Consider the following 27,684-nt stretch of genomic DNA (forward strand, 5'->3'; position numbering starts at 1 on the left):
TTTTACAACAAAAATGATCATTTTTAGGTATAATATTTGTAGATTATATTTTTTTAAACATTACGTCATACTTTGATGTTCTAATTTATTATCGTATTTACTTTGAATTTAATATTTTATTATGCATAGGCGCCCTTTTTTAAGGAGGGTGTTTCTTTAATTTTAATTTATTCTTCGATTTTCATCAAAATAATAAATGTTTCCACAAGAATGCCTTTGTTATGAAAATTAAACCCACTGCAAAAGATTTTTCTTTAAAAAAATACTTCTCTGTGTAGTCGACGACTAAAAAAATGCCAATTGCCATTAAAATTATTTTTATTTTTGTTAACTTCCCACATTTTTCCAAATTTTCTAACTAACTTTAAAAATTTTAACCCTAGCCACAAAAGCGCAGAAAGTTTTATGCTCTACTGTAGCTTTAGGTTTTTTTAGCTTTCGACTCCGAAAAATGAAATCGGTGAAAAAGTTAAATTTTATAAATTAAATTTTTAATGGCGGTACAGTATTCCATATATTATTTGATGTTAAGAAGTTTTTAAATATAAAATAATTGTATCAATCTTAAAATTGTAAAAAAGTTGCTTTTAAGTGTTTAAAAAATTAATTAACAACAATGGGCAGAATGCTTAGGACGAACATGTTAAGAAAAACATATTAAAAGCACACTAATTTTATTATTTTAAAATATTTTTACCTAACACTGTTTGCTTTATATAACACTTTAGATAAATATAATCAGGATAATAGGATTGGGTAGCTACTTTAAACTAACAATATAAAACTGTATCTGGTACTATTATGAACAGCCAAAAGTTAAGGCGTCATTTTAACAGATGGCAGTAAGTAGTTTCGCGCCTTTTCCGGAAATTAACTCGTGGTGGGGATCTTCCTGTACCACGTGAGTAGCGTCACCCAATCAGCTGGTCAATCCTGTGCCCGCCGCCAAGCTCGTTTTCTGGTTGTGATTTGTGTGTACCGATTAGCGTTTTCGTTTTCTCTTGGTGTTTTAACCTGAATTCTTCTTTAATAATTGCATTCAACAGATCCTTGATACCTTTACTAAACTATACAGATGTCCATTTTTTCTTTACAACTGCATTATGCCTTTTTTGTTCTAAAATGTATTCGTATGAAGTCGCCATTTTGACCAAACACAAAAGTCAAAATACGAATAACTCTCTTGTAGGCATATTTTCTCAACTTTTTGTAGCTATATATGGTTCTTAAGACTCGCGGTTATTTATCGAACAACGAAAATGTCTCAGAAGAGCAACTCAGTGAATTTCCTCATACGCGACGCTAATGGTAAGTAGACAAACATTGGTGCCACGGTACAGTTGCATGAATTTTCTTTTAATTATGTCCGCGATTTTAATAAGGTTTTTATTTTTCAGTACCCTGAAAAACAACCCCGTAATACTTTTTATTTAATATTTATTTTTATCCTTTGAAATTTTATGTTAAAATTGCTGCGCTGTCAAGGCGTTTCTTCTCGCTGCAGAGTGTAACCGCCGGACAGTAAACATTCAGCCAATTAAATGAGAATTACGCGCTTAACTCGCTTTATTAACTTTATCAATTTATTTTATGTTAACATTTCCTCAGCATTTCATTTGATCCCCAGTCAATTGATCATTGAAAACCTCAAAATTTTAATCCTATCCGAATCTCATTGCTGATAACCCAAATGCATAACGGGAGTGCAGAATTCATTCTTTATTTTAAGATAATTTATTTTATTTTTTCTTTATGTTAAGTAGTATCCGAATACATGTTGACCCTTGATCTAACATGTGCTGTGACATTCAGGTAAGTTGGATGACCATGAACCTTAATAATATTCCTGTTAAATGCAATGAGGATATCTATTTCATAAGGCAGTTAAGCCTTTTTTCAAATCAGCACAACACATTGTTTTCAAAAGTCTCTAAACAAAGTTATAATTTTCCAACCTAAAAATGTAATAAATGTCTATTAATAACTCGGTTTAGTCAGTCTATTAATTTCTGATTCAAACCTAATTCAGTCAGAAATTGAACCGCGAATCTCACTCATAATAGTCAAATTGCTGCGTGAAATGATAAAAAAATTAAAGAAGTACCTAAAAAAAGTAATAAGTGAAATATTGTGTTAACATATCTGGTTATTATGGCACGCCAATAATAAATTGGATTACAAAGTAATGAGACATAGTCCCGTCCAAACAATAATGATGAATCTGCATAATGACTTCTTTATAGATAAACTATTTTGTTTTTGTTTTTAGAGTTTTCTACACCTTGTTTTTACATGTTTAATAAAATACTAAAAATAATGTATAAAACATGTTTTAAAATGTACAATCATTAGTTTTTATGGTAAATTTTATTTGTTTTGAAATCAAGAGTTTATAAAATAAAATGTTATAGCATCTGCAGTTTAAAAAAGCCTTTTTGCCGTTGAACATTTCAAAATACAAAACTTGTTTCAATAACTTGATTCTTGCAGATTTAAATTGCTGGGCTTGTCAAAGAAATCACATACTTTTAGCACATAAGTAGATGCGTATGTATGGAAGATGAATATAATTTAAAGAATATGTATTTGTCAAATAATTATGTGTGTGTTTTGTTTATATTGCAAATTGATTGAATGGTATTTTGACAGGGCAACCACAGATGATAAAGGTGGTGCAGAGCACTCCTACAACTAAACAGGCTGTAAGTCAGATGCAAATTCCTTCCGGAGGATTGAAAACTTACTTCAAAGTTCCTGGCAATCCCGACTCCGGCACGCAGGTAACCTTCTTACCTTACTACTTTATTTTTAAAATTCTGATGGATTGTCATAACCTTATTTAAGAAAGATATTCACCCTAAGAGCGTTTGTGCACTACATGGAATTTTACTGTCCGGCAGTCCGGTTTTTAAAAATAAAAGCGACTACGACAGTTAAGCATGATCGAATTTACGCGCAACATGATCACGCACCGATCCAAAGAAAGACGGCCAAAAGCAAAAGCCAATCCAAGCCAATGATCCGTTTTATCATGTTAACCAGACTGCCGGACGGTAAAATTCCTGTAGTGCACAAGCGCCCTATCAGCTCTTACCTCAAGTGTTTTCCATCTGGGATTCTTCAAGGTCAGGATAAGGGTAAAAATCATTAGGAAAAGGGTGTAAAATTAGAAACATGAAAGGCCTTTTTGTGGCAACATGTCTGGCCCCATACCAATATTGTAAAATAACAGGTCATTAAATAATCATTAATCAAATATGAAGGTACAGAGCACTGCTATCCACCTGTGTATAGTAATTTTCTCCAGAGACACAAATGTATAAACAAGTGTTGACTTCACAACTTTTATTTTGCTACTATATTTATATTGATATTTTTTTAATATCAATGTCATTTTTATGTTTTCAAGAACGCATGTAGTTTTAGATTACTGCAGTTTTAAAAAAAACGCATTTTAAGATAAATAGGTTCAAAGTTTCAATTTTTGTGTTTGGGCTATCATCACTTTGCAGAATCCATTGACTGGACTGATACTAAAATGCGAAAATCACACAATATAGTGACCAAAAAAAAATTCTTTCAACTATCCATTTGTATTTTTAATATTCATTATTTTGACTTTACATTCTTTCTTATATCAATATGTATTGTTTTTAAAACAATTTGCAATCCTTATTAATTATTATTGTATTTAAAATTACATTATGTAATTATGTGCCTACATTTAAACTTCCATATAACAAACTCAGTTAATGATGAATATTTTTACAACATTTTGAGTGTGTCCAAATACTTGTTCACAAAATCTGGATTATCTCCAATTACAGGAGTTATTTTCATCTTATTTTTTTGACATCTCATCAAAGATGAAGAAGAATATGGAAGTCTGGGCATTTACGGGGCTGACGACCGTCATAGATTCGGATCTCACATACAATATAAGAGTTTCTGCTTAATAAAAAGCTTCTTTACATCTCACCAATAGATGCCTCTAGTGAAATTCTAGTCATTCAAGAACAAGGTTTCTAAATTGGTTCATATATATAGAACTTCCAAGAATTTGAGTAGTGTGGTTGTCAATAATGGGTAGAATTGGTGAATGTTACACGTGTGTAAAGTGATCACTTAAACCAGCCTATGACGGTCGTCAGCCCCGTAAATGCCCAGACTTCCATATTCTTCTTCATCTTTGATGAGATGTCAAAAAAATAAGATGAATATTTTTTATGAATATTATTGAACAATGATTAAAGAAAACTCTTGTTTTTTACCACTTGAGTTTTATTATAGACTACATGTTTCAGAAGTTAAACTTCCATCATTCAGGTCTGTATAATAACTATTATTGAACATAAAAATCTAAGGATATTTTTTCTTCATTTGTTTTGCAATCCATATAGCAAATACTAATTTCTATTTTACAGACTATTATTCTGAGATTTGTCTCCCCTGATGCTAATTTATTTTTAAATTGTATACAATACAACAGTACTGTCCAATGAAAGATCTTTGCCAGTATCTTTGTTTTCACAAGCAGCTTGAAAGTATTTACAAATTCCAGTACAATTGCAAACTTTTCATCTGTCTTCAATGTAGGTACTCCAAGAAATAAAAAAAGGCTAAGAATTATATTTAAAGGGCATTCTTGAGGAATGTAAAATATACGCATACAATGTATGCAATTCAATTTAATAATTAAATTATAATATCCTTTGTTACAAAATAATGTGATTGACAGTATTAGAAATATTAGAAGTTTGTGTATAATGTTATTAAAAATACAAAAGATAACATTAATTCACCAATCTATTGTGGTGATATGAATTTTTATGTGTCATTATTTTCATTGCAGATAACAAGTATATACTCTAAATACTATTACTATTCGTTAATTTTAGTGTCATGTGCAGACTCAACAAAATGGTGGATAGACAAATTTATGCAGTTTTCCTTATAAATATATTTTGAAAGTGTTTTATGAAATTAGTTTTTCGTGAAATAATGTGGATATTGTTTACTAGATGAAAGTAAACTGATCACTGTTAAACATAATTTGTATTTTTTTTTTAAATTTCTGTACCTACTATATCAGATAATTAAAAATATTTATTTTATTTTTATAACTAACCAACTAACCATCACGCCGCTTCCCGAAGGGGTAGACAGAGAGAATCGAACACCACACCACTCTGTCATTCCAAACATTCTTCGCCTCTTCCACATTCATGCATCTCCTCATATATACCCGACGATTATTACGGCTCCTGACCTGGCCGTTTTATTATAACTCATAACCTCAATGCATACTTATCAATATGCTTTAAGGTTTTATATAGGGTATAATATTATCTCCTGATATTTCGGACACTTAACACGGGCCTTTTTCGGGGCTTCGTATTGAAATTTCAAGTGTACGCAATTTCGGTACTTCGACATCCTAAAGATGGCCTCTGTATGTGTCGGATACATCCTTTAAAATCTTATGTTCATATTGAATATAGAAAATTATTTTTCTTTTAACTATAATATATTTGAAACCGATTGTCAACTGTCTAAGTATTTGTGAATAGCAGTCATGTTTAATTTATTGACACTTTACTATCTACATATATACTGGGTTCATAATTCTAAAACTAATCTTATTTATTTTCTTACCTTTCAGAGTAGTAATGCGGCACTATACAAAACAGTGAATGTGTCCGGTTTTAAAGGGGGTTCTAGTAAGTATATGCTAGTTTATTTATCTGGTTCTATTTATGTACTGACTTTACTGAGTATTCACCAACTGGTTTTAATTTTTTTTACAGAAATAGTTCAAGTACCTGTACAAACCATTGGTCAATTACAAAAGATGTCAGTTTACAAGCCAAACTCTTCAAATCCAGGTGCAATAAAAAAAGTATGTGTGCAATTTTTTTTTTTTAAATATATTTTATGATTTCATTATCTCAAGAAAAAGAGCAGTTTAGAACGAAGATATAATGTTAATGACAAGAACCAGATGTAACTATTTAAAATTTATAAATAATTTGAATTATAATTAATAATTAATAAATCACTCACTCCTTTCAAGAACGTCATAAATCAAAAAACTTGATTTTTCAGAACGTTTTAAAAGTTTAAAAATATAATACAATATATTAAAAATAAATATCAAGCCACTTATCGAACTTTTTACTGTGCAACAGATCATTTTAGGTAAAACCAGAAGGTTTTTTCTCCATTTGAAAAATATTTAGTATATTAAAAAAAATAATTAAGCAATACCTTTTCTTCAAAATGCAAAAACAACACTTTCTGCCCTGTAGCGGGTAAATATTAAGTTAAAAATATACCTCTTTTGCTGGGATATAGTACATTTTCTGGGCATTCTGAAAACATGCATATCTGAAAATTGACGATTTTTTATTTATGACGTTCTTGAAAGGAGTGAGCGTAGTCAAAATCATTTTCGCACAATTGGCACAAGTGAATTAAATTTTGTATTAATATTTTTAAAACATTTAAATTAAACCCCACTTCAATAATAATCAAATAGTTTTGTTACTCACATAAATGTTATGGTGCGCATTTTTTAAAAATGAATAGTAATTTGTTCGTATCGCTTGTCAGTGCAGACCAATAAATGAAAACTATAACATTTTGGACACTTTCAGGTACAAAACCAACAATCCAGTGTCTCAAGTGGAGGCAAGGTATTAAACGCGGTTCCGGTTATAGATACTCCCAAGCCGAGTGCTCCCATGTCCCCTGTCGAAAGCAAAAATCACATATCAGCCATCCTAACGCACACTTCGAGGAAACGACAAGATTCAGAAACTGAATCGCTCACGGAATAGTAAGAACCCATAAATTATTTATGTTGACCATAAAAAGGAAATATTTTACCTTTTTATAATTTCTTGAATGTTTTTTGCCAATACTTAGTGGCACATTAATTAAAAATTAAAAATTTGTTTTTGGTAGTTTTTTCCGACTGTTTTGTCTTCGGGGATGGATGTACATATCCATCCCTGAAGATGAACCAAAAAGTACCAAAAACTAAAGTGGTTCAAAACGCAGTTTTAGATTTATTTTATATCTTTTTATATCCTGAATTCCAATCCGTAATACTTGTCATTTTTACTTAAAAGTATAACTTGTTTGTACGATAAAATACTGTAAATTTACTACCTATTTAGTATCACTTTTACAATATGCATGGGAAGTCGGAAGAAATAAAATTGGTGTATCGCTGCCTCACCTGATGTGCCTTTTTCACTGTTGGGTCCAGAGAAGTTGTGATTTTTTTAACAATATTATGTTTTAAATTATAGCACATCAAAAAGGCGAAAAGCTGCTGACAAAGTAGGCAAAGGATTGAGGCATTTTTCAATGAAAGTTTGCGAGAAAGTAAGAAAGAAAGGTTTCACTTCATATAATGAGGTGGCAGATGAATTAGTTGCGGAGTTCACGGCCGGCATTCATGGCTCTCCGGACAATCAGGTAATCTCTCTAATATTTTAACATAACTAAGCATTCGCATAGAAAATTCAATAAATACAATGTTCATATATCTGTATGTCTGGTGAAAGGTCTGAAGATGGAGCACTCTATAGATTTGAAATTTTCTCATATTTCTAGGTCAACGCACATTTTTTTAGCTTACAGTTTTAGACCTATATTAAGATATAGACATTTGAAAATCCGAAATTAAATTAAAAAAAACTCACTTTATTTTTTTAAAATTAGACAAGAAACAAAATACTTATATTACATACTTATTTTTATATTATACCGACTTGAAAAATTAAAACTGAAATATTTAAAAAAAAATTAACTTAGGAAAAATACCAATATTCCTTAATGAATCTTGTTTATTGCTATTTTATTTATTGTTTCGGCATTAACTTTGTGGTAAGACATGTTACAATAATTAAAGAAAACACTTCGTTTTTTACCACTTGAGTTTAATTATAGACTACATGTTTCAGAAGCTAAACTTCCATCATTCAGGTCTGTATAATAACTAAAATATAAAATATAAAATTGTTCTATAAATAAGGATAGGGGGAAAGTAAGGGGAAGGGGTTAGTCAAGGAAAAAACAACGGGTATAATAGCGCGCTAATAGATAAAATGTTAAAAAATAAAATTAAAAATAATTTTACCAAAAAATACATATATTCAGCACCTAATAATGATTCAATAAAAAATAAATCTTGGCGAAAAATTTTATATACGGGTTCAATAACTAAAAATATTTCGAAAATCTTACCCTCCCATATCCAACCTGCATATTATACAAATAATAATTTACATAAAATCCTCGATAACTCAAAATCTAAAATTGATTTATTACAAAAAAGTGGTGTTTATGAAATTTCGTGTGGAGATTGTGATAGAAAATATATTGGCCAAACTGCGAGAAATTTAAAGATTAGAATTAAAGAACATCAAAGCGGTCTTGTTAGTAATTATTTTTCGGAATTTGCAAATCATATAATAGATACTAATCACTCATTTCACTCCCATAAATTAAAATTATTACACCTTGTTCCATATAAAGGCCAAATTATGAATTATCTTGAAAATTTAGAAATACAAAAAAACCTGAATTCTAATAATAATTTATTAAATAATATATTGTTTCAAAATTCTTCGCCATTGCTTTCAATTTTTCCTTTGTTTTCAAACTCCGTTCCTTGACTAACCCCTTCCCCTTACTTTCCCCCTATCCTTATTTATAGAACAATTTTATATTTTATATTTTAGTTATTATACAGACCTGAATGATGGAAGTTTAGCTTCTGAAACATGTAGTCTATAATTAAACTCAAGTGGTAAAAAACGAAGTGTTTTCTTTAATTATTGTTTATTGCTTATTTGACTTCTCACATCGCCCACCAAATTTGACCAAAGCCAGTATTGCCCACCAAGATTCTTTTATCGACCACAAGTGGGTGATATTACCTAGTTTGTGAACCTATAATCTAGATCAGGGGCTCCCAACCTTTTTGTACTCTAGAGCACAAGTTAAAATATCGGTAGGGTGCCGGGCACCACCTGTTTTTAAGTACTGTCAGCAAAGGAACCACTCACACATACAATATCACAAACATACGAACATATTTAATAACCTAGGCACTAAAAAAAAATTAACTAACAAATTTAAAAAAATATTCACATTTTTTATTAATGTTTTCTGCCTCTGTTGAATAGTGGCGGGCACATACGAATCGGGCACGGGGTTGGGAACCTCTTATCTAGATCATTAATTCATCCGCAATGCGAATGTTTTATGTGATCATAATATTATTTTTTTCCCATTTTCAGCAATATGACCAAAAAAATATTAGAAGACGTGTTTATGACGCTTTAAACGTACTTATGGCAATGAATATAATTTCCAAAGAGAAGAAAGAAATCCGTTGGCTGGGCCTACCTACTAATTCAATGCAGGAATGTTCTACTTTGGAGAATGATAAGCAAATAAAATTGGATCGTATTGAACAGAAAACGCAACAACTGCATGACCTCATTTTACAGGTATTGTATGTTTGACCAAATACGCACAAAGTAAAACTAGGAAAATAGAAACGAAATCAGTTTTGAAAAAATGTTCCTAGCTTTTACTTGCTAAATAATTTAAATTCTTAGCAATATATTTGTGTCCAAATTTTTGTACAAAAATACTGTATTTACCCCTCAAGGATTATTATTCATATACACATATTATTATTCATACATATCAACAGAGAGAAGTGAAGAATAGAATATATAAATCTGAGCATTTGCAAAGTTTTTGACGTATCATTAGGTTATTTAAGTGACCACTTTATACATTGTGTAACATTCATTATTCTGCCCATGACTGAATGTCTGTATTCAGTTTAATTTGAAGTTTCAATATATGTATTACATGTGACAAAGAACAAACCACATGCAAGTTCCTTCTGCAACTTGTAAAAAAGTTTATGCATTATTTTTATCCCACTTCTGTAGTATAGTGGTTAGTGTATTTGGCTACCGTGCTGGTCCATGTCCGATTCTCAGCAGAGTGAAATAAATATTATGAGTGATTTTTCACTTGGACTGTCTTAGTCTACTTCATGTAATTTATGAGCAAGCTAACTCTGCCCATGAGATGCTATGCTATGCTATATGTTCCATTTGATATGAAGGTTAGAAGAATGCCGAAACCTTTATCACAAGATTCTTTTCTATCTATCGTAACTATCTCCTTTTCATAATACAGTCATCCAATGATATTTGCAATAGTTAAACTGCTAATATGAGACTACTATGCTAATGATCGGATAGCATAGATTTCAGAAATATTTCAATAGAAAATAGATAACAAATTGCCTTATTTTATCATGAAAATTTAATTTTTGTCTGTTTGTAGGTGCCTAATACAACCATGAATACGCCGGCATGTATTATAAAGATTTTAATCATTTTTACTTGCTTTATTTTCCAGCAAATATCTTTCAAGAGCCTTGTAGAACGCAATAAAGCAGCAGAAAATAGGGGACTGACACCTTCACCGTCTTCTTCCATCCAATTACCTTTCATCGTTGTGAATACGAGTGAACAGTCCCTCATAGATTGCAGTATTTCTCATAATAAGTAAGTACCTCAGCTTATTAATACTAAATTTCTTCTGTTTTTACTAACCACAAGCCCAAAGTTGAGGCGAGTTAATGGAATTTTGATAACTATTAATTATATTCATAGTTTTTTTTTTTTATCTTAGCAACATCTAAAAATGTTTTTGATGAATCTTATAATTTAATTTGCTGATCTTACCAAGTTAAGTAAAATAAATTTATATTCATTTCATGATTGATATGCTTTTATTATTTAATGTATCAATTCCAAACCTGAATAAAGTATGTATTGTAAAATATTGTTTTCTTAATTAATTTTTTGGCAAAGCACCCAATTTTGGGTGATACCTGAATATTGTTTTCTTATACATATAATGAAATATAAAATCAGGTTATTGTCATGTGCTTTAATACTTAAACTTATTAAAAATTATTAACAATATTATCCCCCTAGTCTTGAGAGCATTTACATTGGAATGTGGTATTTTTTATAGATACTTCCATTACCTTTAACTCTACTTACAAATTAATATTTACAAAATTATATCCAAAAATATATTTATAATTTAAGATTATTATGAATGAAATTTAATTCTCAAACTTCTATGAAAATACATAAATATATTTTTTTTCAATCTGCAAAACTTGATTGAAAATCAAAAAAGGGATTGGTAAATAATATTCATTTAAAAACATTAAATGATTTCTTCTTTTCTGACTTTGAAATTAGGCCGGCGCAGAAGGTAAAAATACACTTGAATCCTTAAACATCAATCGACCAAACGGATAGAAATACCTTTCCCGTTCTTAGTGTGTTAATTGCCAGGTAGTTAAAGCCGATGCGACCATTGTTGCGCTTTGGGTGCCTAGCCAAAAGGAAAATGTAAAATAATTTCATTTATTCTGTTTTGAACTTAGAACTTGTATGACACTAAATCGCTAACCACCATAAACGACATACGAAATGTAAGTAAATACAGAGGCGGAACATTAGCCAATAACCTTGTGTAATGTTTTATTTGTTCTCTTTTCAGGACCGAATATCTTTTTAATTTCTCTGAAAAGTTTCAAATTCATGACGATATAGATATTTTGAAGCGCATGGGTTTATATTTAGGTAATTATAATTACATATTTTAATTTTATGATAAAAACAATGGTTGAAATAAAAGCATGTTGATATATATTTGATTTGGACTAGATCACATATGTTTAATTATTTATAAACAATAGTTTAGTAATAAAACCCTTTTTCTATTTAAGGATTAGATAAAGGAGAGTGTTCAGAGGCTGATTTACAGAAAGCAAAGAGTATGGTTCCAAAGTCATTAGAACATTACGTAGAACGTGAGTATAGCAATTTTTTACTATTATAATTTTAAGGTACATATTACATATCACTCGGTAGAAATAACTGATTCAATGCAATATTCAGCCCCCAGTACTACATACTTGAAATAGGGTTCACAAACTCCGCAGGGTGCAGTGGAGTGTATAAATGTACATAGTAAGTTAACCATAGTTTAGTTGACATTTTTTTGCAATGGCAATCTAAATCCGAAGTCCATTACATATTTCTCGGTAGATTTCAATAATACTGCTGGATTATCATGTGATTTTTTTATATATTAATTTATTTACTAACAAATAAAAGCACTTGAGATATTGTTTATGGTGCTTTGTTTAAACATTTTGAGACAGGTTGTTCAATAATAAAAGTTATAAAATTGCATTTTTTGTCTGCAGAGCTTGGACAAAAGGCTCACATGCAATTGGAAGATTTACTGGATGTAAACAATATAAAGAGGGAAGAAATGTCAGATGACGGAGAGGAGTGTGAAGGGGAAGAGGAGCTGCTAGAGGGAGAAGGAGAGATGTACTCGGATGACGATGACCAGGACAGCTCCAGCGATGTGGATATCAACGGAGAATGAGCCGCCCTGAGGAGTCCACCCTGCACCCATTGCCATATTGGTGACTACGCGCTGCACCCACAATGCCTGATACTACCTTCTTTCTCCATCGGCGACACGGCTATACTTGTGCCATGACACTTACTCAGTGTGAAGTCGGAATCTTGTGAAGGTGATGTTCAAATGCGAACATAAGTCTACTTAACATTTTCACTTTGGTGCAAAAGTTTTAGATCTTAACAAATTTTTAAACCAATTATTTTATAAGAATTATTTCACTGGATCACATTAATAAAGTGAAGTTTATAAATGAATAGTTTTCTCTCATTTATTTTCATGTCGTTTACATTTCAGATATATTGCTCGGTTGCTGTAATGACAATTAATCTTTCGACTCCTTGGTAGGTAATAATATGGCTGTGCCAGGCATGCTTCAAAATTTTCATATCCTTGGTAAATATGTCAATATCCTGAAATTGTCCAAAAAGCGTCAGGATGTTTCAATATTGACACTGCCACAAATAAAATTAATTGAAACAAGGAAATGAAATTATTGAAATAATTTGGTAAACAAATGCATTTCTTGTTTTTTTTCTTAAAATCTTATCACTCTCACTCTACTGGTGGAAGAGCATTTGGCCTGTAACAGTGAAGTCTCATCAAATTTAGTGTGCTGGTAAAATCACTACCCATGGTAGTTGTAGCTGATCAAAGTGTGATACATGTCTGATAATGTCCTACAATATTGAATTAGTCCCGCATTTTTATATCAGTTTATTTCTTGATATCGGCGCATTATTAACAAAGCATGGTATGTGGCCATTTGCAATCTTAAAATTTTTGCAATATGCACTATAGTCAGCCAATGGAAGTCGAGGATAAACTTATCAAGGAGCATTTGATCTGAAAGATTTGAATAAAATGTTTAAAAACATATCTAGAAGAAAAAAAAATTTATTTACATCAGATACATAATTATTTCACAGAATATTTCAAATGTAGAGTTATTATTGAATGAGTAGTTATTTCAAGTCATCATCATCAAATAGGTCATCGAAATCTGCAACAAAGAAATTTGAATCAATAAAGTCAATTACCTATATGTATAATATTTTCGACACCTCCCTTACTTCACTCCTCAAAAATCTGTTTCTACTGTTAAAAAAAAAACTGTTGCATGTAAGAGGTGCTCACATACATTTAGATTTTTTATGAAATTATAGAAATCTTGTAAAGTTTTGCCTAAAAGACCGTTTTGCATTCATCGATAACTGTGCAAATGGGTCCACTATTTAATCGCATTTATTGTTTTGTATGAAAACACTGATCAGAAGCTTGCAAGTAAATAAATAAATCGCATGCAGAGGGAATTTATTCAAAATAGTATTTTTTGTAGTTGAAATGCTGACACTCAAACATAACCCAAGTGGATTCAAACTGACCAACAACCGATAAAAATGTCTGGAAAATTTTACGTGAGCAAATAATTAAATAGGAATAGATGAAAACTTATCTGCTGTGAAAGGTTAAATAATATAATAAATCATGATATATGTAGTTAATTTTAAAAAAAGATTACCCCTAGGTGGGCCAATAAAGGAAGAAGAGGGTTGTTTAGTCTGTATTCTGTGAAATTAATGTAATAATTCAATCATAGTTCCATGGTCTGTATCAAAAATGCTGTAATATTTGCTGCACTGGATATGTGCTTTGGCACAAGCAGCTCTCACTGTTAGAGAGTGAGCCAATTAAACCCTGAAAAGCTTATTAAACCAATTAACTAAAACATAATTAATGCACCGGATTGTGTAAAATCAGAACTGAAAGCAGATTTTTCTAAATATAAATGATTTTTACAACTCAATGCATTTGTTTGATAACATCTCATTATTTTTGTGATGTGGGCTGTGGTGTGTTAGGAATGGGTGATAGAGAGTTATATTATAAGAGGTATCGTTACCATTAAAAAAGTCCGCGTGAACTGCTTTTTCATTAGCAGCTAAATCCATCAGAAGACCAGTAGAACCTCCTGCCTGAAATTTTGAATATTGCTTTAATGATGAGATCAATTCATTTGATTTGATTTCCGGAATCTAATAATTAGTATTTGTGTCATAATATTATAATTCAAGAAATTTATCTGAATTTGTGGCCTCGCAATTTCCCTTCTTATGAAATAAAAAGTTATAGCCGGATTGCATTGTCGACCCAAAAAAAGGTTATCAGTAAATTTCAATCAACTATTACTATTTGGAGAATTCATGGCAGCTTCCGTATTTTTATACAAAACTGATTTTAGCCATACTAAACTGACATTTAAGATCCAACGGAAATTGTTCTACAGACAAGTTTGTGGAAGCGAAGGAGTCACCTGAATCATTTGAACATACGTTTTCACAATCAAATATTATTTGAATCCTATGAATAGTATGGATTACTCGAATGAACAGAATATTGAATAACTCGATCATTATCATCCACTTCTAATGCACACAATAATTTGTATTTAAGCAATGTTAGTAAAATACGAGATCTTAAAGAAGAAAAAAATTAAGGCATAATTTAATATTTATATATTTGAAACATACTTCTTCTAAATCCATGTATGGACCAACTCCTTCTGGAAACATTTCATCAGCAGCTATTGTGGGCTTCATTTTGGAAATCTGATTTTGAGATCAATAGTTCTTCCGATTCCTATACTTGAAACGAACTCACACTCGACATAAACATATAAACAGAAATTGACGCGAGTGGGAACAAAATGACAGCAGAGATATGGATAACCAAATATTCCATAGATTACGTTGACATTTCCTTGTCTTTTGTAACCAAAGACAATATTTCCTACGTAGATCCATTTCTTATTTTGGGCAGATGTTTTTTCTATATAATTTAGTACTCTATGGCCTTTTCTTGCCGCTGATTTTTGACAATATATGTGCGCCGCTGATTTGATATGTTTGACATATTATAAAGGTGTGCCTTTGATTTTTGACATACAAATTAGTTAGTCTTTGTAGCAATCGTTGATATAATTATACAAAATAGTTAGTCGGGTTTTTGGATATAATCTGCACTGGTGGTTAGCAAGATTTTTTAAGTATTACTTTTTGTTATTTTGTTTACGAACGGGCATGTTGAAAGTTATGTCAGTGTAAACTATTAACAAACATGATTACTTTCTGTCCTAAAATTTGAATCAGATATATTTTTGTAACCAATCACGAATTAATTGACTTTGTATCACAAAATGTTAAATTTTATTAATCCTTAATTTTATTGATCAATTTTCTAGTTATAAACATTGTTCCGTTGTTTTTTGTAAAAATTATAAAATTAATGTCTGCCCTGTGCCGTAATTATTTAACAATGATTTAATTCAAATTCAAATTAATTTTAAAGGATTAATCTGAAGCCCAAACTGACAATGCCAACAGATCGAGAGCCCCATTGTTCAAAAGTTTCCTGGACCCAATATGCTAAAGTTTACGACCCTCTGAAGATTGGATCTATAGATGGTAATATAAGTCTTATTTCTCTTTATTATCAGTGATTTTAATTTCGAATTGCGCTTATGTTTGTATATCAAAATCAAGATTACATACACTATTCTGATGCACTACCACATGCACCATTGGTTTACAAATAAGGGAAAATACAGTGGAACTGTGAAATGAAAACATTGTTTTCTACCTTGTTTTATTAATATATTACAGTAAAAGGTTAAATATCAATTATGTCGTACTGTCTTTAAGCACTAAACTTACTTTAGAAAACGTTAAAATAAACATTGTTTTCTTTTATAGCAAAATAACCTCAAATAAAGTGTGTGTATGATATATTATCATAGATATGACACCGACAGCTCGCATATGTCTATTTTTGGTACTCATGGTTTTATCTTTGTTTAAGTATATTGTGTGACTCGCAGATGGTTGCCTAGACTGACTAAAACAGTATAAATCCCGCTTCTCGTACATCTGTTGAACGTAACAGCAAAACATGCAATATTTAAAATTTATTATGGTGCACCTCATGCTTCTTGACAGTTTTTGTATGCACAAGCATTATGAAATTAAACGTATTAGAAATGTGTGACGTCTCTTTTCTTCTTTTTCTATTAAACCATAATGAGCCACTGCTAGTTATAAATACAAATTTATTTTATGGTTACAATATATCTGGATTGTAAGCCTTCTAATTGCTTCTGATATAGTATTTTTCCATCACGCAATGTGTGATTGCAGTCTTTAAACATTTCTCTCTGTTTTGCATAGTTTATAATGTTTTATGATGTTTTGTTACAGGCACGGATGTCGAACCTCATGATAATGGGATATGGAGAGCATTAAACTCTATTTACATACCTAATAAAAATGTTGTAGGGAAAGCACACCATACAATATTTGTCTCAAGACTTAATCCCAGAACCACAGAAGTAAGTCATTTTTAAGAATGATTTTTTCATATAGCGTTTTTCTTTATTATTAAGTTGCTGGTGTGTGCTAGTATGAGTAAAATAATTAAAAGTTATTTTATTAACACATTTCGGATGGGTATTTTCTACGCCTGCGGGCCGCTGGTGATGGGACTTAAAAATTATGCTCAAGAAAAATTTCACACAATGTGGATATGTCCTCTTTTAATACTTTAATTATTCAATTACGATTAGTATTATGTATTTAGGTTTTCCATAGTGGAAACATTGGTATTATGTTTTTCTTTTTCTTTTGCAAGATCTCTCTTTAATTTTTCAACTTTCATCATTTGTTGTTTTTTTTCAGGACACCATAAAAGAAGAATTTTCAAAGTTTGGTAAAATAGTTAACTGTCGTTTGGTACGTGATTTAGTTACGGGAAAATCAAAACGCTACGCATTTGTAGAATTTGATTCCTCTAAGGCGACTTACACGGCATTCAAGAAAATGCATAAGGAATTTATAGACAATTCTGAGATACTGGTGGATTACGAAATGGAGAGGACAATGCAGGGGTGGAAACCAAGGAGACTTGGAGGTGGTTTTGGTGGAAAACGAGAATCTGGACAGTTGAGGTTTGGTTGTAGAGATCGACCTTTCTTGAAACCTATTATCATTGATGTCAAGAAAAAGAATGAAAATCACAGTAAAATTAAATATGATTATAGTAGAACTGAAGATGATTATAGTAGAACTAAAGAAGATTATAGCAGAGCTAAAGATGAGTTTAGTAGAACAAAAGATGATTATAGCAGAACCAGAGATGATTATGGCAGAACTGAAGGCGATTACAGTAGAACTAAAGATGTTTACAACAGAAGTGAAGTTGATTATAGTAGAACGAAAGATAATTATAGTAAAATCAAAGATGATTATAGTAGAACTAAAGATGATTCCAGCAGAACTGAAGATGATTACAGTAGAACTATAGATGATTATAGAAGAACTAAAGATGATTATAGTAAGACCAAAGATGGTTGTAGCAAATCTAGAGATCATTATAGCAGAAGTAAAGTTCATAAAAGAAATGACAGGTGGTGATAAATGTAATCAACAATTATACTTTTACATTAAATAAAATATGTTTTAAAAAAGCTCATTTATTGTTTAAAATCGGTGATGGGTGGCTCTGGTACTGTAAAATAAATTTATTGATGTTACATGTATGTTATTACAGTATGGGAATTTTTCAAACTTGATTTAATATAAATATGAAACACTTTTATTAAATGTATTTTTTTTTCTCAATAAGTAGATACACATTGTTAATGCAATTATTATGGGCTTCCGGGAAATACTCAGCTGAGAAGGTAGTAGACAATGACATGATTTTTATTCTCAAAAAGAACTTCTGGGTTACTAAATAATTTCCTTGAATAACATAAAAAAATGGAAAAGTTATTCCATATTGTTTTAACATTTTTCTTTACTTATCGTTTCTATTAATATTTGATAACTTCCTTTACGGTGGTTATTATCAAAGGATCAAACTCTGTTTTAGAGAAACACGGTGGATATAAATACCTGTGGTATATTTTACTTTCAAATGCAGGTGTGACTTGACAAGCATACTTAACTTGGATTAACGTACCTACATTTGCCAAATCTAATAATAAGAATTTACTTATTTATATAGCCCTATTTTCACACAATGTCCTTTTAGGGTAGATTAACATTTTTCATATTTACTATATCTTATACTGTTAGCGTGAAGCGCCCTTATAATCACTACAATCTTGACCGAAACTCCATACGCTTCTATGATGTTCTAAAGAGAAGACCTGTGCGGGGTATCAAATGCTTACTCACAATCTACAAAGCAGCAGGCAAGGGCGCAGTACCATTCATTACTTTCTGGTTGCCACTTTGCTGTAGAAGACATCATAAGTTATGGCCGGCATACACCCTGCCAGATAGAAAGTCAGCTTGATTTTCTCTGCATTATCGGTCGCTGTTCTTCAGAAATGCTTGTTTGAGTGATGCCACAACAATGATTACATAATGACAGGTCACCCTTTTATGGAGGGCTTTAATTTCCCCGTTTACTTGGGACCTCTCCTTTTCCCATATTTTTGAGAATAGGTGTTAAAAGGGGTCGAGGATTGCATCCATGCAACTCTCAACGCATTCTGGATATATTCCGTCAACACCTGGGGTAGGACATTGTCTCCTTCAGCTTATCAATGTTGACCTGACTCGTCTTTGTCTGACCAGCACGATTTAGCTTAAGCCTTTTCTTGCCCTTGACTAGCTCATGGTCACTGTAGACATAAGCGCCTCTGTATGTACAGACGAATAGGAGTTCTCTGCGATGGGCTGCAGTATAGAGAAAATTGTCAATCTGCAATTTTGTATTGCCATCTGGAGAAGTTCAGGTATATTTATGGATGTCATTGTGAGGAATGTGTCATTGTGCCCCTTATTAATAGCTCATTAAAGGTTGCAAGTTTGAGTAGTTGCTCACCATTATTGTTCATGCAACCAGGGCCATAACTAGACATCACTGCTGGACCAAGTGCTGAATTGGTACTGAACATTGTTAAACATGAAATGTATTATTTATTGTCATCATACATTTTATGAGTGCTGTTTTTTTAACATAATTATATTACATTTTCATGAAGAAATTGCATCTGCCAAAGTGAAATGTGTGTACCTCTATTCGGCTGTCCAAACTCAAAACACAGTAAGGGTCATTTTTTTGGAGTACGTTTTTTTTTGCATTTTTGGACTAAGTAGATTCTGCTTAGTCCAAAAATGCAAAAAAAATGTCCCTTACTGTGTTTTAAGTTTGGACAGCCGTATTGTGATGACACATTTTATTTATTGTAAGATACATATATGTATATTACATTTGACAATGCTTATATTTTCCTTTAATTTTTTTATTGGTAAAGCACAAAATCATCAATTACCCTAGCAATTTCTCTATGTCGGGTCAAATCCTCAAAATTACATCCTTTGAATTTGTGATAAAAAATAAATCAATCCCTTTTATTTCATCGATTACTTTATAGTTGAAAATTTTTCACACAATGTGTACTGTACCGCAAAGCTAATCCCCATCCAATAAAACATACTGATTTAGAAATTAACCATATTTTTTTTGCATTCTTGTGATGGTTCGAACATGAGAGTTCACCCAGGACTGGTAAAGATAGTTCTTCTTACGGTCGAGTAGTGTGAAATAAATTTTTCACACCCCGTAAAGCTTAAGTTAGGAGTTAATCTCTTATGCCTCACAAGGCCTGTCTGCAAACCCTTGAATAATTAAGATATTTTAATTTCTTCAGCCTGTGGGCATCATTAGAATTTAAAATACTTGGTTTATTTTTGCATCTTGAAGAAGTTGGTACACTTCTCTAAGATTTATATAAAAAACAAGAATTGTGATATCACATACTAATCGGAAAATATATAATAAGGATATAAAAAAAAAGTTAATTATCCCGAGGAGGGAAAGGTTAGGCGCTGAACAAAAATAAAATAGCACCCCTTAGTGCTCCACATCACAGATCTAACTCATTAGCTTTATCCTACTTTGCCTAATAATTATTAACAAGTGAAAAATCCCATTACAGAAGGTATGAGTTACAATGTAAGGCTGTGAGCATACGCATGGTCAAAATACATATTTTACTATGTATAAGTCTTCTTCTTCAAACCCTCATCCGCACCTCAGTGGTGCACAGGGGACTGCATATAAACGCAGCGTTATCTTGATCGTTAACCCATGAAGGAAAGGTGATCAGCCCTCCGCTTCAGGTACCAGTCCAGGGTGATATTGAATAAGTATTAGAGTGAATAAATCACTTATATTTATTTGACCCCCCCCTGGGAATCGAACCCGGGACCTCCAGAATGGTAGCCGAGCGTGCTGACCATTACGCTATGGAGGCGAACTCAATATTAAAGAAAGGCCAATCTCAATATTACGTACCTACAATAATCTATAAGTAGGTACGTAATATTGAGATTGGCCTTTCTTTCAGTAATAATTTGAATATAGCCCATAGCATTTCAAATTAGATTTGTCTATGTATTTGGTTAATTTTCTCTGTGACTCTATCTGTCAAATCAGTGTCAACGTCAACCTGTCCAAGCAGTATTTGATTATAACTTACTGTCTAGTTTATTTACATCATATTTACCTCTATTAGCGATGAATATATAACTGAAATCCTTGAGTAAAATGAGTTATGCAAGGCGTCGTCATATCGGCCTTGAGTATATGGAAGCGCAAATCCTTGATCTTATTTTTATATATTTAGATCTTCGCGATTTACGGAATTGTTCACTAGTATGCAAAGCGTGGTATCGAGTTCTCTCTGATGGAAGTAATGAAGTTTGGAGATTCCAGTGTATGCGGAGGCTTCCAGAGGAAATAATCAAATCTAAATTACTGTCCACGATTCCCCCATTTAGATCAAAATTGCGCGCATACTTTCATGCGTGGAATCCCAACGACTGTTCAAGAAATATTTACATAAAGCCGAATGGATTTACCCTGCATAGGTTACTTTTATTTATTATATTTATTTATTAGGATTTATTGAATTTATTCCTATGCCTAACAGTCAAATTTATGCCCATTGATTAGTACTGATAATAAACAGATAGGATAATCAAACTTTATTTTAAATCATGAAATTATGATGACTTTGATTCTGATTATGTTTTTTATCCATAGTTAACTATGTATATTTTTTTTTCAAAGAGTTCGTTTATTTCGTAATTACCATATTTTAAATTTGATATTATGCTACCAGCAATACCAGTACAGTTTCTTTACTAGCAAATTTAACCGCGGCGTCGTTACGAGACATTGAAAAGGCCATGTGCTCACCCACAAAATTTATTTGAGGAAAATGCTAAAAAATTGTAACCTAAAAAAATTTTTTTTTGATAATTTTAAAGTTTTATTTTCCACCTTGTAGGCTGTAAAGGCTATGCATAACTAGAATTATCTATTGTTGTCACGTGACCTTGTGTACAAGCGTACACAACGGTTATGTGCTAATAGTAATGATGCAATGTAGTTTACTGTTTTATTTATTGTATTATTAGTATAAATACAACTTAAAATTTATTCAGTTCAATATGTATTGTGTAATTTTTCCGCCTCCATAGTGTAATTGTCAGCATGCTCCTTGACCGTTCTGGAGGTCCCGGGTTTGATTCCCAGGGGGGTCAAATAAATATAAGTAATTTTTTTCACTCTAATATTTATTGAATATTATCCTTGACTGGTATCTGAAGCGTAGGGCTGATCATGTTTCCTTCATATATTAACCATCAAGATAACACTGAGTTATATGATACATTGCCCCATGCACCATTGGGGTTTGAATGAAAAAATATAAATATAATTTCCTTGCCGGGCTATAAAAATAACAATATTTCTATTTTTATTATATCGGATACCGAATTATTCACCCTACGGATGAGATATCAATTTTTAAAGCCTAATACTTATCGCTCAACTGATGGCGTAACCATCAGCCATACTTCACAAATGTACCGAAAACCTTACGGGTATGCAGAAGGGTCTAAGACCATTGCAAATATACAGGTTTCAAGAATTAATGCAATATGGATGTTTAAAAATAGGCAGAATGTTGAACGTTACACAAGTGTATAAAGTGATTGCTTAAGCCAGCTAAATGCCAGGTTGTAAGCCCTGGGATGCTTAGACTTCCATGATCTTTTATATAAAAATAGATAGATGTTTCATCTCAAGTTAAGACACCTATAATATTGATACACCACCCGTAGAATAAATAATCGAGTGGTAAAAAGGAAGAATGATGCATGTTTCATATCAAGTTGAAACACCTTTAAAAATATAAAAATAGCAACAAAATTATCTGTTAAGATAACTACTGTATGTTATAAAATATCAACAACAAAAAACTTGATTTTTAAATAAAACAAACTAACTACCTAACCATCACGCCGCTTCTCCACAGGGGTAGGTTAGGTTAGGTTAGGTTAGGATAAATAGATGAGAATAGAATGCCAGGTATGGCGTTCTGTTCTTCCTCATTCGTGCATCTCCTAGTTTTACATTGTTTTGTAATAATGTAAAAAAATTCTAATAAGGGATATTCTTTTTAGGAACCCTGTAGCACAAAGCACAGATGCTGCCAGAGGCAAAATAGGTTTCAGAAAAGGCAGACACGCTTGGGAGGTGATATGGGAGGGCCCCCTGGGGACGGTGGCCGTCATAGGTATTGCCACCAAGGAAGCACCTTTACAGTGCCCCGGCTACGTGGCGCTGCTGGGCTCCGACGACCAGAGCTGGGGCTGGAACCTCGTAGACAATCACTTGTTGCACAATGGGGATACCCAAGGAAGCTATCCTGTGTTGAACAACCCTTCCAAATACCAGGTTTTTATGTCGCTAATATTATATTACATTATTTCAAGTATGTCTGAATCTTCATTCACGAATTTTAGGTTTATCTCCATTTAACACATTTATTTTTTTAACTTTTTATTTATTTAATACAGTTACTTTTTTAATTACAAAATAATATATTTTCTAGACATTTATACATATGGCAAACTTTTAGTTTTAGATTCGCTGTGCCTCTCCAAAACAGAGACTGAGCTCTTGTGCTTGGAGAGGGACTTACTGTCATGGTTTAATGTTTTATATAATTAATGGTATAATAGTCTTTTTATATATTTTTTCAAGATTTATATGCAATGGCATTTATTTTTTATTTAAGAATTTTTATACCTTGTATTTTTTAAATTTCTTTAGGGAGTTTATTGAAATATTTAATTCCCAAATATTTGAAGTTTTGTTGAAATTTCTTAGTATTGCATTTTGGAGTTGAAAAATCATTTAAGAATCTCAAGGATAAACTTTTTTTAAATTCAAATATTTATCACCTTTTGGTATTTGAAAAATTACGTTTTTTTTATAAATGGTTTCTATGTTTGGGACTTGAAATTTTATTATTTACATTATTTCCAGGAAACGCTTAAAAGCATGTTTTAAATACTGTTAGTAGAGAGTGGGAGATGCGTATAAGCGTTCTATTTACTTACTTTTGGTAAAGCGCGAGAGACGCCAAATAACAATATAAAAATTTGGTTTGTGATTACTTGTGATTAGTATACTGAGGGTTGGGCGGCGAGCATAATAAGGGTCAGGGTCAACAAAAAAAAACGCCCGACAACAAGAGTTATTTATATTCACTTTAAGGTGGAGACTGACCGGAGCATTTCGTCGTAACATAGCATCGTAACATCGCTCGTGGCGAGTATCAGCGAGCATCCGAAACTATGGATGGAGCGCTCGGCTCGGTGTACTGACTGCCTGAATGCTCGCATCATAACATGTTACGTTACGACGAAATGCTCCGGTCAGTCTTCGCCCTTATATACATGCAACATTCGCCATTCTACCCATGATTGACAACCACGCTACTTACATTTCTGAAGTTAAATTTATACTACAATTGAAACCATCTTGCACATGCTACTTCTTCGGCACCATTTATGGTTGAAGGTCTCTGCTAATATTTTTTTTACTAAATTTAACCTTAGGTGGTGTTGAAAAATTAAGTATAAATGTATATTCCGAAATTTGAGTAGTCATGAATCATGAGTAGAATGGTGAATGTTACATGTGTATAAAGTGATCACTTAAACTAGCCTATGATAAGTTGAAGCCCTGTAAATACCTAGGCTTCCATATTCTTCTTCAACTTTTTTGTTGTAGTAACATGGCAGATCTTAACCGCAAGTCAATTGTAACTTTGTATTGAAACTGCGAATTGCCCCTCCGTAGCAACTTGACTCTGTTGAGCCCAACTGCTTCAAGCTTATCTGTTTCTACACTAAATGTTTAGACTTCCATATTACTTTTTCAAAAAATATATAGGATATCTTTAATATATATCTGGATAATAATCTTGGGGGGTTATATCTAATACAGTTGATTTCATTTAATTTGAATACATGGGACATTGGACCCAATTAAGCTACTGCCTTAGTTGACTGAAGGCAATATGAAATTAAACATTTTTTGTATATTTTTCTTTAAATCTGTTCATTCTAAGAATTAATAAAAACTCAAACAAAAACAAAAAAAAGTAAATGATAAACCAGAATGCAAAACAATTATATGAACCAAAATATATTTTCATAAGTGCAGAGGTTTGTACAATTTTTTTCTACAGTAAAGCATCAAGTGTATTTAAATTTAAGTTTTGTGTGCACTAGAATGACGAAAGGGGTGTCATTTGTTGCTGCAGACCAATCCGCAAGATTGAGACTACAGAAGTGTGCACTTCTAAAAAGTATAGCTCTTCCATAAAGATTTTCAAAAAGATAATATCATTTACTAATGATTATTTGTAATCCATATATTTTGTTGTGTCTTACAGGTTGGAGAAAGGATCAGAGTTATATTAGATTGCAGAAACAGTACCCTTTCGTTTGAAAGAAATAATGATTTTCTCGGAGTTGCTTTTAGAGGTAAATATTAACACATCAAATAAGTAATTCAATACATTGTTTGGGCATCAGAAAAAAAGCTACCTTTTTGTACTCAATTAAATAGTTGGGATTTTTAATAACATATTAGCAAATAACTAATTGCAGTATGTAATTTTTTCAAATCCCGTTTAATCACTTTTTTTTCTCTTCTTGATTATACTAATTTCTCATTATCTGGACCATGGTAATCCCTATTTTGTAAAAATATATATGTTTTACTGTACTTATTTTTTTTAAATTGAGGGGTCCAAAATTACTAACTGCAATTAATTATGTAAACTATTTGAATATGAGCTCAAAATATTTAGTATTAAGGATATATGCCTATATTAAATGTGATTTTTCTTACAGGTTTGCCAAAGAAAAAATTATACCCAACAGTTTCTGCAGTATATGGAAATACTGAAGTATCTATGGTATATATAGGTCCACCATATGATGGTTAGCATTGTATAACTTTTATGTGAATACTCATTGTAATTGGAGTTATTTTAAGACTTTCCATTTCTTGAGAGGTTGTTTTAATAAATCGCTATAATAATATCGAATTAAGTTTAATTGGAGAAACTATTATACACTTTTTTTTTCAAAAATATTTTACAAATTGTAACAGTAGATTTAATACTGTTACATATTTTTATTTTATTTTTTGTTTTGTGAATAATTATTTCATTCATATTATTACTGTTTGACTGTTTATAGGGTGTTTGACTAGATGAAATAATTATATTCTCTTTTCATTACATATACATGACACTTGATTTACAAGTGCCTCTGATTTATGTAAGTGCAGTAAGTACCATTTGTAGTAAATGCTACAAGTTGCCATAAGCGGACTCTATATATACTTAAAAATGACAATGCCTTATGTATGCTAATACAATATATTATACATATGCCTTTTATGTCAAGTCTTCTGATATGTGAGACTTGTTAACATAACTGTTTGAATCCCTCATTAAGAACATTCCGTAGGGCGAATCACTATGAACAATTATGGAAATTTTGCCCATTCTCACATATCATGTGTCTCACACATCATGCTGTTGAATATATTCCATTGTCAAAATAATGTCTGTAAGTTTATTGTTTTCACAAATTGGCTATTTTTTTTTTTACTATGTATACATAATAAACCAAATGTCTATGATCTAGTTCGGATGAGTCTGTACTATACATTTTTAACCAAATTATACTTTGTATTTGGATTTAACATCAGTTATTAAAATTGATAAACAGAAACAGCCAAAAAGCAATTAGGTTAGCACCAAATATGTCTAAACTATGCTTATCGAAAGTGGAATGAAAAATATTGTTGGTGTTTTATAAACTTTACTATATTATCGATAGTTCACTGATGAAACACCCACTTTTTTAATCAGTGGATAAGTAAATATTGTGTCAAGACCAGATCTATACAATGCAAGTCAAATCCTTCCCTCTCTAATAGAATGTATTATAGATTTTTTACATGACTGAATACAGACATTGTTGTAAATGTATTTATATTTAGGTTACGTAGTTACCGTTATGAATATATTATGATTATGGAAATGAATATTGTAAATCATTGCATTCCATTATTGGATTATCTTATTTTAGTTGATTTTCATTCATTGTTGTCACACCTTGTTCAAATATCTTCAAGAGCCTGATCAAGACATTGAGATATCAGTAAATTGTTAACCTATTCATATTACTTCCGGACATAATCCCGAACGGTCACTGGAGAGAATTAAGTACTTTTTTCATGGTGTTCCACCATCAACACGTTCAGTGACAATTTTATTAAAAATTAATGTAAAGTTAAATTATTTTTTTATTGATTGTAATTTGCAAGAGGATATATTTTAATGGTTCAAATCGAATTGATTTATAATACATGGTTAGGTGTTGTAGCTTCATTAAGCCATTAGCACTCTCCAAGTTTTTAACTTTTATCTTACACATAGGTATCACTTACACATTTGTATGCAAAGCAAACCATTATTATATATTTTTAAACTTGCATCTCTAATAATTATGTATGATTTTTTGTGATATTATAGTCATGTATTTATGCTTTAGCATAAAGCCATTTGTAAAATAATTATGTACCGTCAAATATTTTCAAAAAACTTATTGACAATTTCATAAGGCGTTTTTAATACAGCTTTGGATAATATGTATTTATCAGTTACCTATC

The 27,684-nt window shown here is 31.4% G+C and overlaps 4 protein-coding genes across 7 annotated transcripts; 3 read left to right on the top strand and 1 right to left on the bottom strand.

Moving 5' to 3' along the window:
• Nucleotides 1-935: 935 nt before the first annotated feature.
• Dp (transcription factor Dp) lies at nucleotides 936-12,818 on the top strand. The gene is made up of 11 exons (XM_088271539.1): nucleotides 936-1,308; nucleotides 2,650-2,780; nucleotides 5,663-5,720; nucleotides 5,808-5,899; nucleotides 6,657-6,838; nucleotides 7,317-7,485; nucleotides 9,315-9,527; nucleotides 10,462-10,610; nucleotides 11,626-11,708; nucleotides 11,855-11,938; nucleotides 12,338-12,818. Exons 1-11 carry the CDS (start codon nucleotides 1,260-1,262, stop codon nucleotides 12,523-12,525), a joined length of 1,398 nt encoding a protein of 465 aa, XP_088127665.1. The 5' UTR covers nucleotides 936-1,259; the 3' UTR covers nucleotides 12,526-12,818.
• A 624-nt stretch (nucleotides 12,819-13,442) lies between these two features.
• On the bottom strand, nucleotides 13,443-15,289 carry LOC148302490 (COP9 signalosome complex subunit 9). The gene is made up of 3 exons (XM_088271540.1): nucleotides 15,093-15,289; nucleotides 14,465-14,537; nucleotides 13,443-13,564 (listed from the first exon to the last, which is right to left on the bottom strand). Exons 1-3 carry the CDS (start codon nucleotides 15,159-15,161, stop codon nucleotides 13,527-13,529), a joined length of 180 nt encoding a protein of 59 aa, XP_088127666.1. The 5' UTR covers nucleotides 15,162-15,289; the 3' UTR covers nucleotides 13,443-13,526.
• Nucleotides 15,290-15,401: 112 nt separating this feature from the next.
• LOC148302491 (U11/U12 small nuclear ribonucleoprotein 35 kDa protein-like) lies at nucleotides 15,402-18,084 on the top strand. 4 transcript variants are annotated; one of them, XM_088271534.1, is made up of 4 exons: nucleotides 15,402-15,483; nucleotides 15,910-16,025; nucleotides 16,815-16,945; nucleotides 17,292-18,084. In XM_088271534.1, exons 2-4 carry the CDS (start codon nucleotides 15,935-15,937, stop codon nucleotides 18,024-18,026), a joined length of 957 nt encoding a protein of 318 aa, XP_088127660.1. In that variant the 5' UTR covers nucleotides 15,402-15,483; nucleotides 15,910-15,934; the 3' UTR covers nucleotides 18,027-18,084. The 4 variants fall into 4 exon arrangements, with proteins under 4 accessions (XP_088127660.1, XP_088127659.1, XP_088127658.1 ...); XM_088271533.1 differs by having other exon boundaries at nucleotides 15,405-15,589; XM_088271532.1 differs by having other exon boundaries at nucleotides 15,415-15,483; nucleotides 15,945-16,025.
• A 2,970-nt stretch (nucleotides 18,085-21,054) lies between these two features.
• Fsn (F-box synaptic protein) lies at nucleotides 21,055-27,053 on the top strand. The gene is made up of 4 exons (XM_088271526.1): nucleotides 21,055-21,500; nucleotides 23,103-23,376; nucleotides 25,388-25,478; nucleotides 25,851-27,053. Exons 1-4 carry the CDS (start codon nucleotides 21,178-21,180, stop codon nucleotides 25,943-25,945), a joined length of 783 nt encoding a protein of 260 aa, XP_088127652.1. The 5' UTR covers nucleotides 21,055-21,177; the 3' UTR covers nucleotides 25,946-27,053.
• Nucleotides 27,054-27,684: the final 631 nt, after the last annotated feature.

This window comes from Brachycentrus maculatus, unplaced genomic scaffold, assembly GCF_059751285.1.
Source record: "Brachycentrus maculatus isolate JH-2025_06_01 unplaced genomic scaffold, ASM5975128v1 h1tg000445l, whole genome shotgun sequence".
In the NCBI taxonomy this organism is placed as follows: domain Eukaryota; kingdom Metazoa; phylum Arthropoda; class Insecta; order Trichoptera; family Brachycentridae; genus Brachycentrus; species Brachycentrus maculatus.

Excerpts from the sequence above, each read along its gene's own strand:
- Dp (XM_088271539.1), top strand. The coding sequence starts at position 1,260 with ATGTCTCAGAAGAGCAACTCAGTGAATTTCCTCATACGCGACGCTAAT. Across the intron at positions 1,309-2,649 it reads CCTCATACGCGACGCTAATG|GGCAACCACAGATGATAAAG; the intron begins GTAAGTAGACAA and ends GTATTTTGACAG. Across the intron at positions 2,781-5,662 it reads ATCCCGACTCCGGCACGCAG|AGTAGTAATGCGGCACTATA; the intron begins GTAACCTTCTTA and ends CTTACCTTTCAG.
- LOC148302490 (XM_088271540.1), bottom strand. The coding sequence starts at position 15,161 with ATGAAGCCCACAATAGCTGCTGATGAAATGTTTCCAGAAGGAGTTGGT. Across the intron at positions 14,538-15,092 it reads CATACATGGATTTAGAAGAA|GCAGGAGGTTCTACTGGTCT; the intron begins GTATGTTTCAAA and ends TCAAAATTTCAG. Across the intron at positions 13,565-14,464 it reads TCACGCGGACTTTTTTAATG|ATTTCGATGACCTATTTGAT; the intron begins GTAACGATACCT and ends TCTTTGTTGCAG.
- LOC148302491 (XM_088271532.1), top strand. The coding sequence starts at position 15,444 with ATGTGCGCCGCTGATTTGATATGTTTGACATATTATAAAG. Across the intron at positions 15,484-15,944 it reads ATGTTTGACATATTATAAAG|ATCGAGAGCCCCATTGTTCA; the intron begins GTGTGCCTTTGA and ends CAATGCCAACAG. Across the intron at positions 16,026-16,814 it reads GAAGATTGGATCTATAGATG|GCACGGATGTCGAACCTCAT; the intron begins GTAATATAAGTC and ends GTTTTGTTACAG.
- Fsn (XM_088271526.1), top strand. The coding sequence starts at position 21,178 with ATGAGTTATGCAAGGCGTCGTCATATCGGCCTTGAGTATATGGAAGCG. Across the intron at positions 21,501-23,102 it reads AATGGATTTACCCTGCATAG|GAACCCTGTAGCACAAAGCA; the intron begins GTTACTTTTATT and ends TATTCTTTTTAG. Across the intron at positions 25,479-25,850 it reads TCTCGGAGTTGCTTTTAGAG|GTTTGCCAAAGAAAAAATTA; the intron begins GTAAATATTAAC and ends TTTTTCTTACAG.